The sequence below is a fragment of the Phalaenopsis equestris genome, unplaced genomic scaffold (assembly GCF_001263595.1).
Source record: "Phalaenopsis equestris unplaced genomic scaffold, ASM126359v1 Scaffold000245, whole genome shotgun sequence".
Taxonomy (NCBI): Eukaryota; Viridiplantae; Streptophyta; class Magnoliopsida; order Asparagales; family Orchidaceae; genus Phalaenopsis; species Phalaenopsis equestris.
In genome coordinates, this window is record NW_018164687.1 from 145704 (window position 1) to 158365 (window position 12662).

At 32.2% G+C, this 12662-nt stretch overlaps 1 protein-coding gene across 3 annotated transcripts in view; it reads right to left on the reverse strand.

The window, feature by feature from the left end:
* Window positions 1–12662, reverse strand: part of LOC110024091 (valine--tRNA ligase, chloroplastic/mitochondrial 2) — a 123166-nt gene that overhangs the window by 77217 nt on the left and 33287 nt on the right. For 2 of the 3 annotated variants that reach the window (XM_020723832.1, XM_020723835.1), the window contains 2 exons: window positions 7265–7356; window positions 3156–3209 (listed from right to left, as the gene is read on the reverse strand). In XM_020723832.1, coding sequence (XP_020579491.1) covers window positions 3156–3209; window positions 7265–7356 — 146 coding nt within the window. The remainder of the gene's footprint in view (window positions 1–3155; window positions 3210–7264; window positions 7357–12662) is intronic. The other variant, XM_020723833.1, reaches the window with a different exon arrangement.

Below are 12662 nucleotides of genomic sequence, written 5' to 3' on the forward strand. Positions count from 1 at the left end.
AAACTCATACAAACGAAGCTTATGCAATTTTTCAATAGGATCTTAACAACTCTGGTAAGAATATCAACAGTTTGATTAGAGGAAGGTATATAAAAAAAGTTCCATTTGAATTTATTTTATTAAAGAATTGATCTATATCCACATGTCTAATATGAACACTATGGACAGGAGTGTGCATTATATTGATATGAACCTTATTGTCGTAATATAGTATCCTAAGAGTCTTGATTGTTATTTGGAAAATTCTTTTTAAGTATAGCCCAAGTCAGATTAATTTACTAATCCTCTAGCCAAGGATCTGATTTCAAAGAACAATCAAGACTCTTATTTTATGATCAAGCGAGCAGGAATTCTGGATAAAGTACAAAACCGCAAGCCCATATTTGTCATTTACGGACCGAACTTTTACCTAGAGAAAACATATGGTAGAACATAAATCCCATTAATTATTTCCCAATTACATAATAATGTTAGCATTCAAGACTCGCCCTCAAGCTAATAAGTATACTCATACAAACGAAGCTAATCAATCATTTTTTCAATAGGATCTTAACAAATCGGGTCAGTAGTTTGATTAGAGGAAGGTATAAAAAAAAGCTCCCTTATGAATTTATTTTAATAAAAGTATTGATCTACCTCCACATGTCTAATTTGAACATGATGGACAGGAGTGTGCAATATGTTGATAGGAATCTTATTGTCGCAATATAGTATAATAAAAGTCTTGATAGTTATTTGAAAAATACTTCAAATGGAGCCTAAATAAAATTAATTTACTAATCCTACTAGTCAAGGATCTGATTTCAACTTCTACACTAATTGCCATGGCAATATTTTTTATTTATCCATGCTACAAGATCACCAATACAAAAGTACAATGCCCTAAAATGTCACGACCGGGCCCAGTTGTTGTTTTTGCGTGATCTAAAATACACCAATTGATGTGGTATATATATAAATCAAACAAGAGAATAATCGACGTAGTGAAAAATAGAACGAGAAAAATCACATCATAAAAGAACAACACAGCGGAACACACAGATTTACGTGGTTCGGCAAATTGCTTAAGTCCATAGAGTTGCAGAGGATTTTACTACTTGAGGAATTTATACCAGTTGATCACCTCGACTTACAAGAGGAATCTCTCACTCTTTGTTGCTCTCTCTCTTCTTCTCTCTCTGTTCTTCTCTCTCTACACCGAGATACACCGAAGAAGACAAACTTACAAGAGAAATAAACTCAATTTCTATTCTGTCACTAGTCATCAAAAAGAAACCTAGGGAGAACAATCTTAGGGAGAACAAAGAAACCTAGGGAGAACAATCTTCTTCTTCCTTCTTCCTTCTTCCTTCTACCGCAAGGAACTGCTCCTCCTTGCACTTCTCTTCTACCGCCCCGTGGAAGCCCGAATAACTCTTCCTCTATCCCAAGAAAACCCGAAGAAAAAACACCAAGCGTAATACTAAACCCAAGGAGAGTCATCCGAAGCTTTTATCACGAACAGGAGGGAGCAAAGAGATGCTTCACTTCACAAAAGAGAAAGAAGGGAGTGATTATTTGTGAAGAGGCGTGACTCTCCAAAGCAAAGTAACCGCCCAAGCATAGTGGACCGGGCTCCACCATTTCTAACAATTCTCCCACTTGGAGACCGGTGCACAGGCTGCAACATCTCCTTCCTCAAACTGATATCCTCAACTGCAATTTTTATAACATAACATTTTTATAACATAACTTCTCATTTTTATAACATAACTTCTCATATTTTATCTTTTTTTGCACATTATTATTCCACCACCAACTATTTTTATTTATAAAAACTGTCTTTTCATTCACTAATTACATCTTTTGTCACTTATTTAATAGTATTTATAATTTTATCACACAAAGAATTTGTTTCTTCATGAACATACCAAATCTTGAAATCTTTAAGTTTAGTCATAAAAATAATTTTATCTGCGTCTTTTAGGTGGCCCAACTAACTCAACAAGAATGATTCCTGGTATTATTTACTTTTCAACTCTGCATCTTAAAATCTATTGACTAATAATCAATGTTGAGTGCTTAAATCCTCACTTTAAACAAGCTTACAATCTTTACATTCTCGATGATCTCTTCTTATAAGAAAATAATATAAGAAAATAATTAATTTGTAAGAAAATAATTAATTTGTGTTTTATTAGATCCTTTCTTATAAGTAATAATATGTTCATCTCTTTTCTTGAATAAAGTATTAGCAATAACAAAGTCATAAGTTAAAGCAAAATCTAATATGGCTCTACCTTCTACATTAATCACTCCAAAACCGTTGACACCATTAATATTTCTAAAATCTTCTACCACTCTAACGACATGTCCATTTAAATCTCCTCGAATAAAAATACTTTTTTCAATGGGTAACATTTGTATTAATTCTTCTATGTCGTTCTGAAATTTATCTTTAAAACCTATATCTAAACTTACTTAAGGAGCATAAGGCCTTATAATATAAAAAATCTTAGTATTAACAATGTTAGTATCAACAATGATCTTAAGAGCTATAATTTTATCTCTAATTCTATTAATTTTTACAACATTATCTTTTGAAACTCTTATCTATAATTACACCACCATTTCTAGTGTCTCTTACGTGAATACCAAAGTTTAAACCTAGGTTATTAATTCTCTTAGTCTTTTCTCCAACCAATTTAATTCCAACCACTCTTAGTCTTTTCTCCAACCAATTTAATTTCTTGAATACATAAGATATTTATCTTTCAATGAATCATAATATCAACTAATTTCATTTATTTACCTGTGAGAGTACTTATAGTCCAAGATCCTATCATAATATTAGTTTCATGGACTAATATCTTTACGCGCATCCGTCTGTAATGAGGGAACCCTTTCTTATTTGACACTACACTCAGGCGCTGGTGTAGCAGACTTGCATAATTTTCATTGTATTTAGTTCATATATCGCGTTACTTCCATGGGACGCCCTAGCAATTACACAATGATCAAAAAGATTCATGTCATGATTTTTCGACAAAATTTACACTGAAATAAAATGTAATCCAAGCATATGCTAATAGGATTAGCAATCTCAAAACACTTCTAAGAAATTGAACCGTCATGTAATAAAGTTCGCAAAAATTATGTGGTTTTGCCGATATTACCTTGATATATCAGTCCCTTTTCATGTAGTCTGACAAATGCCTCAATTACAGCACCTGAATCAATTTCAAATTCACAAAACAATATTAGAAATGAAGAACTATAAAATTATAAATAATGTAAAATTCCTACGTAAAAAACAAAAAATAGAGGCTATTGTAAGCATGCAAGCGAAGTACATAACTTGATAGCACTAGTCCCAACATAGCATAGCATAACTCTTATCTTACAAAGGCCAGCATGACAATTAGAAATTAATCTAGGTTTATCAAAAAAGTAAATGAAATGTTACTTAAAAAAGGAAAAATACATCCCATGTCTCCTAGAGAAATAACTCGCTCACATCATCCATACCAGCACACAACTTCCTCATTTCACCTATTCTCTCAATTTTTCTTCGATTGCAAAACTCTCTTCTAATTCATCGCACTCACTCGCAAACCTCTTCATTAATCTCATTCCAACGCTCACCAAATGAAGCTCCCAGCTTGCCCCTCATCTCCTTCCCTCTTTGCCCCTACCCAAAGTTCCTCAACCTTTTATCAACAAAAAAGATGATTGGAGCTCATCAGAGAAGGCATCAATAGGATCAACAATGTGTGACAAAAAAAGCCACAAAGAGAGCTTGTTTGTAGAAGGCTTGGCAAAGAAGGCATATGCAAAGTCACAATAAGAGCTCAAAAAGAAGGAACATGCAAATCCAAAAAACAGCCCATTGAGAGAAAGCAACGATGGATCGAGCAACATGTGAAAGAGGGAGACGTGTGAGAGCTCCTTGGGGAAGGAAATGATGTGGCTAGTAATGTGAAGAGAAGAATTCAAGAGACTCCAAAATCCAAGTTAAATCCATAAAATGCCCAAATTTATTAAGGTAGGGATTAATGGTAAAAGGAAAAGAAATTGGAATCAAGATTTTGTGGATTTAGAGATATAATTTCTTATTAAGCGGAATTTAAGTATACAACAACAACAACAACAACAAAGCCTTAATCCCACTACGTGGGGTCGGCTACATGAATCCTTTTTCTCCATTGCGTCCTATTTAGTGTCATATTTTCATTTAGTTCTAGTAAATTAAGATCATTTTTAATACAATAAGCCCAAGTCTTCCTAGGTCTACCTCTGCCTTTCTTAACACAAGTCGAATTTAAAGCATCTACTCTCCTAATCGAATTTAAAGCGGAATTTAAGTATAAATATACTCAGATATAATTTCTTATTAAGCGGAATTTAAGTATAAATATACTAAAATCCTACTACCAAACACCGCCCCCCACCCCTCCTCTTCCTGATACCGGAGGAAGCCCAAACCATTAGGAAGGGGAGCCAGCAGCAGAAAGAGGGTCGGAAGGGGCATGTACGACTGTAGAGAGGTGGTCGGAAGTCTGATTGCCAGTCAGGATGGGCTTGGAGGCCTGTGGGGTGGCCGGAACATGGCTTGCGGCTACTGGAAGGGGGCTGGAGGCCGAGACAACAACAAAGAAGCCAGGATTTAGCTACAGCTAGCACCTCCCGGACCGTTGAAGACGGTCACCACCTCGAATGACATATAGACGGAGCACATTCTCGTCGTCAGGTACAGCTCCCGGAGGGGAAGAATGCCTCAAAGGCAGCAACTGAAATAAACAATCATCAAAAATCCTCCCCACCCAAGGAGAACAAAACAAAATATAAAGGATCCTAGAACAAAGAAATAGGAAAAGAATTTGAAATTGGGATGAAGTGGAAGGTGGTAGAAAAAATAAGCAATGAATAGGGAGAAATTGAAATTGGAAAGAAATAAAAAAAAAAGAAAAGGGAATAGAAAAGGCAAACAATAGAATAGGAAGGAATTGAAATTGGATAGAAATAGAAAAGGTAATGGAATAGGAAAGGAGAGGGGGAGAGAAGGACTGGCCCGCGATACTGTAGCAGCAACAGTGCCGCATCCGCGGCACTGTAGCAGCCATAGTACCGCGACCCTCTCTAACTATCTCTTACCATTTCCTCTCTCAAATCTCACTATCTACATAATTCTTGCACTTTCTACCACTCTAACGCGCTCACTCCCTCTTCTTGTGTTCCCTCTCTCCCTCTCTCCCTCTCTCCCTCTCCCTTTTTTTTCTTCTTTTTTTTCTCTCTAAATTGAGAGAACAAAAAAAAGTGAAAGTGTATAAAAAAGACAGAAAAAAGGACAAAAAAACATAAAAGAAGAAAAGGGGGTGTGTGTATTATGATCTTGCAATTTTATTGCCTTGCTCGACAAGTATGTCGTTGACAAACCTCGTACAATGTATAATGCAAAGCAAGCCACTAGCCGAAATGTTCATGAACATCATCCACGTTATTTATATATTGTTTGTAAATTTTCTCAAACATGTGAAAACCCATATATAACTTTTCTTGGCATGGTAGAAGAAAGCACATTCTTTATTGATTCAACATGAGATGACAATCTCGGGTACTAAAATAAAATGCCCGTATTTTTCTTTTTGGACGCAATGAGGAAATCCTATTTGCAAAAATTTTGCTCAAATATAAAGAGACATGCGCATCATTCTTACATAGTGGGGTAGAATACTCGACCGTGGTGTCCTAATAACAACAATACATTTACTCCCTATAAACGTCTCGTGTGTGGGAGATGTCAGAAGGCTTCTAAAATTTATGGTAGCAAGACTTGAAATATAAAAGACTTACAGAAATTTTTGTACCCAATAGCACAACTAAAATGAAAAATAAAATAAAATCATAAAAAGATATTATATGAATACTCAAAATTACATACTAGTTTTGTTAAAAGAATCAAATAGAATCATAATTGAACAAGAACATAAAATCAAAACTTAAACTTACATAAAGAGACAATGCAATGAACTTTTAAGTGAAAAGGAATGTGGTTTCATATTTACATATGGAAAAACAATTCGTTATGTGGCACAATTGAGTAAAATACTAAACACAAGGCAAATAAATCATGTCCCTTGGAAAATACTAGATTTCAGCTTGCGATTATCACAATTGAAACCATAAGCGAACACATGTAAGCGAACAGAACACGACCAAAAATTAACTAAAAATACAAAGTCACGAGCGCTTTAATGACAATGACTTCACGTGAATCATTATAATATTAGTCCTTAACACATCTCAAATCGTGTGTTCACATAAATGAGAATCTTTTCAAATAAATTAGAGTGATTCATTGTTCCCCAATAAAGGAAGAGAGAGAAGAGAGAATTTTCAAAAAAAAGAAAAAAGAAAAAAAAAAAGACAAACATGGACAACGCATCAAATCAACTAAGTAATTTTATGTGCGATTAAAGCAAATGTGCTAAATTCTTGAATTTAAAGATAGAAAATATTGCACAAACTAAAAATTAGACAAACTCAAATTTCTCCATCCCACAGAAAAATACAACTCCTTTTTGAACAGACAAGCAACCCTTTTGAGAATTAGCAAACCCTCCTTTCAAATTCAAAACTCATGTTGCCTTGATATTATCAATCTAAGCTGTTCTATCTATAGGGCGGTTTTCGTAAGTGCCACATTTTAACTTAGATCGTCCTCATTTAAATAATCAGAGTCAACAATACTCAATTCCCATGACAAATATCAATGTTACAAGTTTAAAATGAACGCAATCAAAAAATAAATTGAAACTAATACTCTCAATATAATATAATATATTACTATTATCATGAAATTAGAATCAAATGCTCATCATGGAATCTCATATAAGTTAAGACTTCCATTTACACACCGTCATCAACGTTTTTTATACAAAAATTTCATTTTCAAATTGCAAGAACTCTGTATCACGATTGTAAAGCATAACCACAAGCTCAACTTTCACCGTCATCAACGTTTTTTATACAAAAATTTCATTTTCAAATTGCAAGAACTCTGTATCACGATTGTAAAGCATAACCACAAGCTCAACTTTAACGGACTCGACCATCCACATATGAGGGCAAAGTTAAAAAAGTTCTACGATGTAAAAATTGTTTAAATACTCAATTAAAGTAAATGAACACAGACTTAGTCGATCACATGCAAGAAAGTAGTGTTGGTGACAAAATACAATGACATTAGTTGCACAGTTAAGTAACAAATAGCGGAATGTCTTACGACTTAGTTGTTCATCAAGGGTGAAATGTTCCCGTGACCAATCACAGGATGCACCCAATCTTCTAATTTGTTTTGTAATTGTGCCTCCATACCTGATACCAAATAGCGATAGAATTGTATGATAAGAAAATATTTACACTGAAAACTAAAAAAAAAAATTATACAACTAGAACAATAAGAATTAACAACATGAAATGTTTTTTAAAAATAATAAAAAAGATCTCTTAAAAAAATGTTATCCAGTGTGGCATTTTTTGAAAAAAATTAAAAAAAGGATTTTTTTTTAAAAAATCTTGCCCTATTGATTAAACTTGTCAATGAAAAATTTTAAAAATATATATTTCATGCTTTTTATGTGTGCCAAGTTCTGTTACAACACAAAAATGGACATATTACAAATGCTGAATGGATCAAGCCTTCTAACGTTACTTGGAGACTTTAATAACTAAGGTGCCACTTTTTACTGCATGCAACAAGATAATGGACAAATGACATGTTGCAAAGCCCTTAATGAGGAGGAAAAAGTCCAAAATTATCTATGGATTATTTTATGCATCTGAGGTGTTAGGTTTATTAGCTTTTGGAGAAATATTTGGAATAGCATGGTTACAAATTATAGTTTTTCTTTATGTATTGTCCTCGAATAGATAGTCAAACCAAAGTGATTGATATGTGTTTGGGATACTGGACTACTATATTTCATATTAGAGCGAGTTTCTAACTGAGATCTAATACTCAAAATGAAATTTGAATATAGAAACTTTTATAAATGACCTGATAACAACATCTATTTCAAATTAAAATTATTATCACCATAGAAAATCTATAGATCTACTTGAACTGCCACATGTATTTAAGCTAGGAAACTTGCATTATCATATGCATAACATATGTAATGGTTTTATGGCCATAAAGTTAACATTTACTGCAAACGTATTCTTAGCATTGACAACTATAAATCTATAAAAAGAATTTACAAAGGCGGCAAGAATTTGAATAGTGAAACACTGTTACTAATAAAGGAAAGCAAGATCCATTTCCCAGGTTATAATGCCTGAGATTATTCAAGCATAGTCCATTCTAATACATGGGAAGATTACATTTCGTCCAATGATCATAGTAAGCCCGCAACCCTCTGATTCCCCTTTCCAAAGAAAAGACCTTCAGATATTTTAAATCATCTTAATCAATAATTATAGAACATAAAACATATATAAAAGCTACAGGAAAGAAGAAGAGAGAACGGTATTAATAAAAGTCGATCTTCATCTTCTAGAAAGGAAATCTGATTTTTTAAAGATCAACCTATTTTTCACCCAAGTGATTATAATCTACCAAACAACATTATTTACCTTTTTATAGTAATTACGGAATCTAAATTCTTAAAAGGAGTGCTTCTCCTCTTCCTAACCATGATTAGAGGCCATAGAAAATATATATCCTTAAGAGATTTAAAAGGAGAATGATAAAACTTGCAAGGGTCTAGGTAACCAAAGAAAAGGTGCATATCTAATCCTAACGTCATTTAGAGCCAAGTAAGATCGGTTAGTCTCCTAAAGAACTATGATATTTAATCTAGTGTTCAATGTGTATCGCTTAACAACATAAAATAAGCTACCAATTGATGTCAAGGACTCCCTTGCTCTCATTCTCTTCTAGTTTCAACCTCTTGGTACAAAAATACATTTGATGCCTTTCCTCCAATTTGGCTACTGCTTCATTATCAACCACATGAGCCATTGTAAACAAGTAATTTTGGCCCATGACTGAGGATCTCAAAGGTAACTTGTCAAATAGAAATGCGGACATTCATCCAAATATTATTGAGTATCGGTGGAGTGGCATTAATGATTCAACTTAATATTCATAAAAAGTAACAGAAATGTCATTTGCATAAACCAATTTTTTTTCAAGATGTGCAGAGCTGCAGGATTTTCAAGTTTTTAGTCATCAAAAAAATGCAAATTAATTGTGTTGCATCAATATTTGTGTTTTAGTAACCTAATAGAATATTTATTGTCAATAGTTTGAAGTATTGGAAGGGTGCCTAAAATTTTATAGATATGAATGCCCGTATGGGAGTTTCTCACAGCAATCTCCATTTGGCTAGCAACAGCCTGAACATATTTAAGAAAAAAAAATGTTTTCCACACACAATAAATATGAAAATTAAGTGCACATACCAAAAATCCGTACATCTCGAACCTATTACACATTTAACATTATATATTAAACACAAATACAGAACTTTTTTGCAACTTTAAATAATCATATCACACACTAATAGAGGTTCAAGATCTAATTCATCCAATTCTCAGAAAATCATTATTACAACTAATACATAGCATGCAATAACTTGTAATTATCCATAAATATTCAAATGTTAAAAATTTGGAGGCATACCAAAAAATTTTCATGACCTGGCCCAGGACTTAGAATTGATCAAGGTGGGCACAAACAGCCAAACAATGAGAATTAAAATTCTCTATAATCATTTTCTATAACTAAAATTTAATTAATGAAAGAGGCACTAAAGAAAGTACATTAAAGCAGTACAATTAAATTTACTTCATTACTGATTGTTCACGTTTTTATAAATATTTCCTCTTCTATTGCTCATATTTTAAATCACTTAATTAAACCTGAAATGTTAGTTAAAAAATATGATGAGCTAACTCTAACCAGTGAATACTCATACTCGATTACAATAGCACAATAAAAGCAAAAACAATATGCATGTCATTTAAGCCCTTAATAAGTCAAATAATAAAACATTTGCTAGGTTATGAATATGATCACTTGCGATCTTTCATAATAATTGAGATGTTTTGCAATATCAATAACATATATATATCATTTATATATGTACAATCATCACAGGAACACCGTCTAAAAGTTGTACTAATTAAAGTATTTTAATATCAATAGCCTTTTCATTTTACGTTCACGGATAACTCAGTATTCTCCCGCCAGTACCATAAAAAGATAACTCTATCATAGTCAAGCATACACATATAATCAATCTATGCGGTTATATTATTCAAAATTTCATATCACTCAATAGGTAATATTTGATACTATAATGCATAAAAATTTCAAAATAAGAGATTATAAACATTCATATCGAAATGACTGATAAAATTTAAGAATAGAGAAATAAGTTGCATTAAGCAAGCATAATTAACAACTCATATCACTAGTTTGGAAGAGATGCAAAAATGATATTATACTTTAAGATGAGTTTTCACATCAATCACTGATGATTCTCTTGTTAAGCGTTTTCTTCACTTATCTCTAATGAAAACCTAAAGTTAAATGCATAAAGAAATATTATTAATTTTTTAGGTGTTAATCTTATTATTATAAGAAAATTTACATTTATTTTACCACTTATGTATCATATATTAATAATTATTTTATTTTTCTATGCTACTTGTTATCTTCATTTCATAATATAAATTTAATTACTCTTTCAAATAATTTAACCTTAATAAAATACTGCCAATAAAAAGTTGTTCCTCCTAATTTAACATTCTAATACTTTATGTAAATTATATATTTCAATTAGGCTTTAAGATTTACACAAATATACATACATTTATATTATGTAACAATTAATTATTTTTACTATTGATTTCTTTGAATTCATTATATCACAGTAGTCCATAGATTAATAAACAAATAAAACTTAAACAAATCAAACTCTAACATTTATTTACTACCACCACAATTTTCTCGAAACAAAAATACTTCTATAGTTTAAATGCTGATTTAATTACCATACTATTAATAATTAACAATTAATAATATACTAAATTCATAAATTAATATTATTAGAACCCTTACATTTAATTACTTGATTAACCCAAGCACCCAATTTGCATTTATTTTACCATTGATGTATAAATAATGATACTTATTTCATTTTTTATGCCACTTGTTATCTTCATTTCATAATATAAATTTAATTGTTCTTTCAAATAATTTAACTTCATAAAATATTGCCAATAAAAAGTTGGTCCTCCTAATTAAACATTCTAATATTTTATGTAATTTATATCTTTTCAATTAGGCTTTAAGATTTATACAAATATACATACATTTATATTATGTAACAATTTACTATTTTTATTATTGATTTCTTTGAATTCATTATATGTCACATTAGTTCATAGATTTAATAAACAAACAAAACTTAAATAAATCAAACTCTAACCTTCCTTTACTTCTGCCACCGTTTTCTCGAAACAAAAATACTTATATAATCTCCTATTTAATCACCCTCAAATTAATAATTAATAATATACTAAATTCATAAATTAATATTATTAAACCTTACATTCAATTACTTCATTAACCCACGCAGTCACACCCTTCTTCTTCCCCCGCTTCAATGCCTTCGGCTTCGACAACGAGCTTGTCTTCCCCCTCTATAGGTTTTAGCTTGTTGGTTCCTTCAAATGAACAAATTAAAGACAAGAATCTCCCTTCTTCCCAAGCACACAGGTTGCACATGCAAATCTTCTCCCAATGCGCTCAAAGGTTCTTCTATCACACATGATAAGCTTGCATGACTCCTTCGGCTCAATCGCACGAGACTGTCGGTCAACTTTTTCTTTGATTGATTAGTTTAGATTTTGAAAATATGAAAATATGAAAATAATTTTTGAAATTTAATTTAAGTATAAAAGATATACATTTTTTGAGTTTTAAAAGTAGTATGTTTTAATTTTTTGAAAAATGAGACCAATTGGATCTCATTCGTCAAATAGTTTGCATAATCGTGTCTGATACCGCGAATACTACACTCTCCCGAAAGATAAGTGTAGACCTCGGCGATAGACCCAATCCTGCAAACTACGAGATTTGTGACATCCGTTTAGTCTGCGAACCTTTTATATATGACCGACAAGTTCCCCTATCTAATACAAAGATTAAATAGGGTTTATTTTACCTGGGTTCTAAGTTCCCTATAGAGGCAAGCCCCTATAGTTAATTACATCCCAAATGACGGGAGTCACTTGAGAAAACTCTCGATAATGATCAATGGTTCTAGTCTTCCAGAATTCAAGGTTCATGTTTTCAAGGTAGGATGTGGAAAAACAAGTGGGAGTGGCTCAATGTGGAACACTTATTTTCAGGGGTCCAAAGGAAAGAAAAGGTAGGGGATGTCACAGATCCTAAGGAGAACCCTCAGTGACTTCCCAAACTATCCTACTGTGTGGCTGCATTTTTAGAAAATATGTTATTTGAATGTTTAATCCTGCCAATTTTATTATTTAGGACTTACATTTGCATAATACCCGATTATGCAAATAGCCCACAGAGAAAGGAGGGTTTACGTCGTACCACACAACAACCTCGGAACCTAAAGCGAGTTAGGACTTATGCTGCACAA